General features: G+C 47.8%; 1 protein-coding gene across 3 annotated transcripts in view; it reads right to left on the reverse strand.

Annotated features, from left to right (window-relative positions):
* The window catches only part of LOC108415398 (von Willebrand factor A domain-containing protein 1-like), a 27,097-nt gene extending 20,459 nt beyond the window's left edge, over window positions 1-6,638 (reverse strand). For all 3 annotated transcript variants that reach the window (XM_017688435.2, XM_017688437.2, XM_017688436.2), the window contains exon 1: window positions 6,461-6,638. In XM_017688435.2, coding sequence (XP_017543924.2) covers window positions 6,461-6,548 — 88 coding nt within the window. In that variant the 5' untranslated portion in view covers window positions 6,549-6,638. The remainder of the gene's footprint in view (window positions 1-6,460) is intronic.
* Window positions 6,639-7,971: the final 1,333 nt, after the last annotated feature.

Genomic DNA, 7,971 nt, shown 5'->3' on the forward strand with positions numbered 1-7,971 from the left:
TAATATTATCTAAAATTATTATTATATATTCTATTATTGCATATGTTATGTAATAATACAGCATGTTATATACTACACTGTGAAAGGAGGAAAAGGTAAAATACACGTAAAGCTATATGAATGTTTCTGCTCTTCGCTCAACCAGGCAGAGCTGAACAGAGAAACACCAGGCAGAGCTGAACAGAGAAACACCAGGCAGAGCTGAACAGAGAAGCACCAGGCAGAGCTGAACAGAGAAGCACCAGGCAGAGCTGAACAGAGAAGCACCAGGCAGAGCTGAACAGAGAAGCACCAGGCAGAGCTGAACAGAGAAGCACCAGGCAGAGCTGAACAGAGAAACACCAGGCAGAGCTGAACAGAGAAGCACCAGGCAGAGCTGAACAGAGAAACACCAGGCAGAGCTGAACAGAGAAGCACCAGGCAGAGCTGAACAGAGAAGCACCAGGCAGAGCTGAACAGAGAAGCACCAGGCAGAGCTGAACAGAGAAACACCAGGCAGAGCTGAACAGAGAAACACCAGGCAGAGCTGAACAGAGAAGCACCAGGCAGAGCTGAACAGAGAAACACCAGGCAGAGCTGAACAGAGAAACACCAGGCAGAGCTGAACAGAGAAGCACCAGGCAGAGCTGAACAGAGAAACACCAGGCAGAGCTGAACAGAGAAGCACCAGGCAGAGCTGAACAGAGAAACACCAGGCAGAGCTGAACAGAGAAGCACCAGGCAGAGCTGAACAGAGAAGCACCAGGCAGAGCTGAACAGAGAAACACCAGGCAGAGCTGAACAGAGAAGCACCAGGCAGAGCTGAACAGAGAAACACCAGGCAGAGCTGAACAGAGAAACACCAGGCAGAGCTGAACAGAGAAGCACCAGGCAGAGCTGAACAGAGAAGCACCAGGCAGAGCTAAACAGAGAAGCACCAGGCAGAGCTGAACAGAGAAACACCAGGCAGAGCTGAACAGAGGAACACCAGGCAGAGCTGAACAGAGAAGCACCAGGCAGAGCTGAACAGAGAAACACCAGGCAGAGCTGAACAGAGAAACACCAGGCAGAGCTGAACAGAGAAGCACCAGGCAGAGCTGAACAGAGAAACACCAGGCAGAGCTGAACAGAGAAGCACCAGGCAGAGCTGAACAGAGAAACACCAGGCAGAGCTGAACAGAGAAGCACCAGGCAGAGCTGAACAGAGAAACACCAGGCAGAGCTGAACAGAGAAACACCAGGCAGAGCTGAACAGAGGAACACCAGGCAGAGCTGAACAGAGAAACACCAGGCAGAGCTGAACAGAGAAGCACCAGGCAGAGCTGAACAGAGAAACACCAGGCAGAGCTGAACAGAGAAGCACCAGGCAGAGCTGAACAGAGAAGCACCAGGCAGAGCTGAACAGAGAAACACCAGGCAGAGCTGAACAGAGAAACACCAGGCAGAGCTGAACAGAGAAGCACCAGGCAGAGCTGAACAGAGAAGCACCAGGCAGAGCTAAACAGAGAAGCACCAGGCAGAGCTGAACAGAGAAACACCAGGCAGAGCTGAACAGAGGAACACCAGGCAGAGCTGAACAGAGAAACACCAGGCAGAGCTGAACAGAGAAGCACCAGGCAGAGCTGAACAGAGAAGCACCAGGCAGAGCTGAACAGAGAAGCACCAGGCAGAGCTGAACAGAGAAGCACCAGGCAGAGCTGAACAGAGAAGCACCAGGCAGAGCTGAACAGAGAAGCACCAGGCAGAGCTGAACAGAGAAGCACCAGGCAGAGCTGAACAGAGAAGCACCAGGCAGAGCTGAACAGAGAAGCACCAGGCAGAGCTGAACAGAGAAACACCAGGCAGAGCTGAACAGAGAAGCACCAGGCAGAGCTGAACATCTGCCTTATTTACAGGAGCTTTGGGGGGTTGATGATGATAATGGAACTGAAGTATATGAATGTCCAGAAAACCTGTTTACACAGTTTCCCTCTGGGATTAACGAAGTACTCTATCTATCTATCTATCTATCTATCTATCTGTCTGTCTGTCTGTCTGTCTGTCTGTCTGTCTGTCTGTCTGTCTGTCTGTCTGATCACCCACTTTATTGAGAGTTAGCTGAACAGTGTTTTAAGCCCCCATTGTTCCATACTGTTTATGGTTTATTATTGTTTATGCACACACACACACACACACACACACACACACACACACACACACACACACACACACACACACACACACACACACACACAGAGCCGTGTCCAAACCTCTCCAGTGGAGCATCTTTTGTTTAGTGTGCAGCACTGACGCACAAATCAACAATGAAGTGATTTTACAGCAGCGTTTTAAAACTGATCATCAGATCAATCAAACTGATCATCAGTCAATAAACATTAAACACACTGTAATATATCAATTAACAAAAGTATTACGGTAGCATATTTTTCAGCCTTCAGCCTTCCGGTCAGAGAGCATAGAGTATGAACCCCTAAACAAAAACACAGAACAACTGACCGTTATCTGACACGCTGTGGACACAGGCAGCGCTGTAACCAAGTGACAGTCAGAGAAAACAAGGCCACGCTGGGCACTGTGGCGGTGACTGCCGGGCTCGTCCTGTTCGCAGCGCCCGCTCGCTGTGCCTGACATCCGCCTCCTAATCAGACAGGAGTGAGTTTGCACTGTCTCAGCACGGCCGTCGTTACCTGCTCACGTTACGCAATGCTGCGAAGCCTCCACGCGTTCCTCCACGCGTTACTCCACGCGTTACTCCACGCGTTCCTCCACGCGTTCCTCCACGCATTCCTCCACGCGTTCCTCCACGCGTTACTCCACGCGTTCCTCCACACGTTCCTCCACGCGTTACTCCACTCGTTACTCCACGCATTACTCCACGCATTACTCCACGCGTTCCTCCACGCGTTCCTCCACGCGTTCCTCCACGCGTTCCTCCACGCGTTACTCCACGCATTACTCCACGCATTACTCCACGCATTACTCCACGCATATTACTCCATGCTGCTTTTCAGAGTCAAAACCCCGAACGCTGTGACTGTGACGGGCTCTGAACTGTCATTACTGAACTTTATAGTAAACAATGTTCTAAAGCCGATACATTTGGACATTTTCTCCCCAAAGTTGACAAGTTAGGAGTCAAAAAGCTGTTATACCCTCTAAAAAAAGAGGGTTCTTCAGTAAAGACAGAACCATGAACACTCAAAGAACCCTCTGACCAGATCAGAGTTTAGAGTTTCTGTTATACGACCCCTGGAGGACCAGTGGTGTGTCCAGTGTACACTTACAAAAGCTGGTTCTAGAAGGGTTCTTTAGTAAAGTTAATGGTTCTATATAGAAACACTCAAAAGTACCTTTTGAATGCTTAAATGGTTCTTTGCATGGTGACATAGTTCTTCAGAGGGTGCAGAAGGTGTTATATATGTATCTGAACAGAACCTTTTTGCGAATGGTTCTATATAGCACCAAAATGCGTCTATTGTTACAAACACAACACCGTGAAATTAGAGGGTTTTTCTGTCCCGCCTCTTTTTGTAGCAGTGAAGTGCGTCTCTGTCAGACCCTGATCTTCCCATGGGGTTTATGGGCGTGTGACCGGAGGCCTGAGCCACCAGGGGGCCCCCATGAGCAATTACAACAAAATCAAAACCATGTCGTGACTCACGGTGGGAACTTTACTAGCAGCAGTGCGAAAAAACCTCATTTCAGCTTTGTTGTTGTGTCACGATTGATTATAACCGGAATCCTCCCGTCAGGGAGACGCATTTAAGAACATGTTACAGCAGCATAAACACATCTGAAACTCCTTCCAGTACAATCATAACCCCTCCCCCTTTAACTGAAACCCCTCCCTGTACAACCAAAACTCCACCCAATACAACCAAAACCCCTCCCAGTACAGCCGAAACCCCTCCCCACAAAACCAAAACTCCTCACAGTACAACCAACACTCATCCCAATATACCCCAAACTCCTCCCTGTATACCCCAAACCCCTCCCTGTATACCCCAAACCCCTCCCAATATACCCCAAACTCCTCCCTGTATACCCCAAACTCCTCCCTGTATACCCCAAACACCCAAAACCCCTCCCAGTACAGCCAAAACCCCTACCCATAAACCAAAATTCCTTCCTATATAACTGAAACTCCTCACAGTACAACCAAAACTCTGTACCTGTATACCCCAAACTCCTCCCTGTATACCCCAAACACCCAAAACCCCTCCCAGTACAGCCAAAACCCCTACCCATAAACCAAAATTCCTTCCTATATAACTGAAACTCCTCACAGTACAACCAAAACTCTGTACCTGTATACCCCAAACTCCTCCCTGTATACCCCAAACTCCTCCCTGTATACCCCAAACTCCTCCCAATATACCCAAAACCCCTCCCAATATACCCCAAACTCCTCCCTGTATACCCCAAACCCCTCCCAATATACCCCAAACTCCTCCCTGTATACCCCAAACTCCTCCCAATATACCCCAAACTCCTCCCTGTATACCCCAAACTCCTCCCAATATACCCCAAACTCCTCCCTGTATACCCCAAACCCCTCCCAATATACCCAAAACTCCTCCCCGAAATGCTTCATATCAACGTGGACGGACAAGAATATACAAAACACACTACAGACGAAGAGGCTGAACAAACTGGTAATTAGTTGTTGCATAATGAGCAAATTTGCATGTTCCGTCCCACTGCAATATTAGGATACAATCCAGATACTGGACACCCGAAGTGACCAGGGGTGAGCAGCGTCTGTGTGTCAGTGGGGGAATAAGAGGTTCTGCTTCTGCTTGTTGTTCCTCTCCTAAAAAACCAGCGAAGGAACTTCAGGGGCCCATCGACTATGGAAGCATATCGGTATCAAAATTACAATGAAGATTTTAATTGAACTTGAATCCAGAAGACCTGGCCGCTCACTGTCTCACGGAGTCGTGTATAAAGACATCAAGCAGCACAAGCGGCTGGATTTCTCTCCTTCACCTCATCTGCTAACGGAGGAGCAGCTGTAAACTCCTCGGCCGCCGTGTTTTCAGAGAGAGCCTTTCCCTCTGAGCGTGCTGACGGCTCCGCCCACACAGGATGATTGACAGGTTGGGAAGACCAAGGCCTTTTGCCCCAGACGGAGCGCAGTAGGTCAGAACGTGTCACTGCTCCGTTTCCCTTTTACATTTGAATTGTGTCCTTTGGAATTCCCCTTTAAGGGGAACGGAGAACAACAGAGAGCAGCCAGGCTAATAATTTCCTCTAAAGTAAGAAAGAGTTTACAGCATCTGCAATGATTTACAGCGTCTGCAGGGCCTCAAACGGGATCTGAAATCTGGCAACAAACGGATGTCAAATATATGACGGGTATCAGCATTCGAGGAGTTCCCTTATAGCCAAATTATATTACTCACATACTGACATTATATATATATATACAGCCCATCCGTCCATCCACCCAAGACACACTTTCAAAATCTATTTTAATTGTGTAATTTGTGTTTATTTGCTGAGAAAAGCATTAATATGTGAATAAACAAAATATATAGAATATACATTAATAATGATTTATAATAAATAGTGATTTCCCGGATGTTGGTGTGTTTGTTTACCCATTTCCAAACCTCTCCTCGAGGAAGCTGTATGGCCTTATCCACCATGCTATAGGTCAGTTTCAGGGTGTTTCAGGCTTCTCATAGCCTAGACGTCTTTGTGGAGAGCATCAATTCTATTTCTCACATCCTCAGAGATTCTTTACCACGAGGCGCCGTGTTGAATATCCAGTGGACAGTCTGAGTGAACTGGACCTGGAACCCTGTAACTCTAACCGGTCACAGGACACCAGGGAGGGACGACGACACGACTGGGCACAATCTGGACCTGTTCACTGTGAGGTGGACTCACTTGTGCTGCCAGCTGTTTAGACATTAATGTCTGTGTGTTGTTCTTTTCAGAGGTCAGTAAATCTGCACTGCTGTACAAGCTGCACACTGACCACTTTAACTTATATCAGAGTTTCAGTTCTACAGTGACGTCCCATCAAAAGATAGAATAGCGTATTTACAGAAACTTCCATTAAAATTAATGTATGTTTTTCCTTCTCCTGTAAAATTCCCATTCTGGAGATAGGAGGTTTCGCTCTGACAGCAGCAAAATATTCATCCGCCTATCAGACAAGTCTGTATATATGGTCCATATATGGTGCAATGTCCAAGATACACGTACACTACAGTGTATATATATATAAACATATGCCTGACCCTTTATTATACACGGGCGTAAATGACCCCATTTGTTTACAGGGCTGCAGCGCGTCTGTCTGTGGCGTCTGGTCAGCAGAGCTGCTCAGAGTGAAGCTCGGCTCACTGCCCCTCTCTCGGTCACTCATGCGCGTGAAAGCTCGAGACCACCTCGTTAATAAGCCTTATTGTGAGTGAGCTGACTGTCCACACAGCGTAGCGGCGCGTGCGTGCGTGCACTTGGGCCTTACCTGTGCCAGGTGGGTCGCTGCGCGTGCCGGTAGGCTGCAGGCACGCGCTCAGGGTGAGCAGCAACCCCACGAACGCGAGCCTCCTCATGGTCCGCGAGACGCTCTCACCTCTCCATGAGCGCGCGGGCGCGCGTGTCCCACAGTTAAAAGTTTGACGACGGCAGTAATGAAGCTCTCTCTCTCTCTCTCTCTCTCTCTCTCTCTCTCTCTCTCTCTCTCTCTCTCTCTCTTTCTAGTATGAAGAAGGCCTCGCCCCATCCACCTCTCGCCCCTCCCTTATAGTGAAATTCCACCGATTTTCCAAAATTCCCCCATAACTCAGTGAGGTGTAAACGGAGGTTCAGAGGGTTTGGTGTGAACTGGTCCAGACGTCTTTACAGTGGTGGTGATGGGAACCAGGCGTCGCCATGACTACAACACAGATATAGACACTTTATTTACCATCCAGAACCACCAGAGAACCTACACGAGTCTTCTGAGCTTATATGGAATGTTGATGATGGAAAACAGTGGAAAATCTGGAATACTGAGTTTTCTTTGGGGACTATTTTGCCGCACAGCGCCCTGCATGTCTCCCTCCACCATGAATGGAGTTGAAGTTCTCTAAACTCTCATAAAACAGCGTCTCAGTCATCAGGCAGTGAATTCAGAACCAGTTCATGTAGGAACTTTCTGTAGGAGCTTTTAGAGGGACGTCTGGTTCCCATCACCACCACTGTGAGCGGTTCTGACTTGTAAAATTTATCTAGAACTGAGCGTTTCACACCGACCCACTCAGAACTCAAGCTTGACATTGTACCACATACAGCACATTCTCCCTCAATCTGAAGACCCATTTCACCATGCAGAGAACCATTTAAGCATGCAAATGGTTCTTTGAGTGTTTAGGGTTCTTTGTAGAAGCCCTGAAGAACGATCTTTGCTCAACAAGCTTGTGAGGAACCATTATACACAAGTCCATCGTTGGATTGAGTGGCTCACCCGCTGCCTGCTTAGCACACAAACTACCCTGATCACCTCACACTGTTCTGCCTGTTTACTCTCCTCACTCCTTTATTCAGCCCCGCTCTGTGCTTATCTGTGTTCACTGCAGCGCTGGATGATTCCCTTGCTTGATTTCAGTGTTGTTTACTTATTAGAGGCATCAGATAAATCAAGCAGCGACAAGTCAAGGCAGTCTCAGAAACCAAACCGCAAAGCTCTCACCACCCTGCGATGTTTAGTGAGGAATTTGTTCAATAAACAGGCTTAAAAACGATTTACCCTCCTTAAAGTGAGACTATACTGCTCTCAGGTGTAAACCTTTTCCTTGCACAGGTCTGTATCTAACACTATTTTATTGTGCTATCGAAGTAAACCGGCTTTAACAGCACATTGGCAGTGTTACATGTGAGTAAGCGGCTAATCCCTGAGTTATAATCAGTGATACTGAAAGAGCACTGAAAATCAGTGGCTGCTCTACCTAATAAGCGACATAAGCAGCTGACTGGGGCACCAACTAACAACTAGTA

The sequence above is a fragment of the Pygocentrus nattereri genome, chromosome 21, assembly GCF_015220715.1.
Source record: "Pygocentrus nattereri isolate fPygNat1 chromosome 21, fPygNat1.pri, whole genome shotgun sequence".
Lineage (NCBI taxonomy): Eukaryota > Metazoa > Chordata > Actinopteri > Characiformes > Serrasalmidae > Pygocentrus > Pygocentrus nattereri.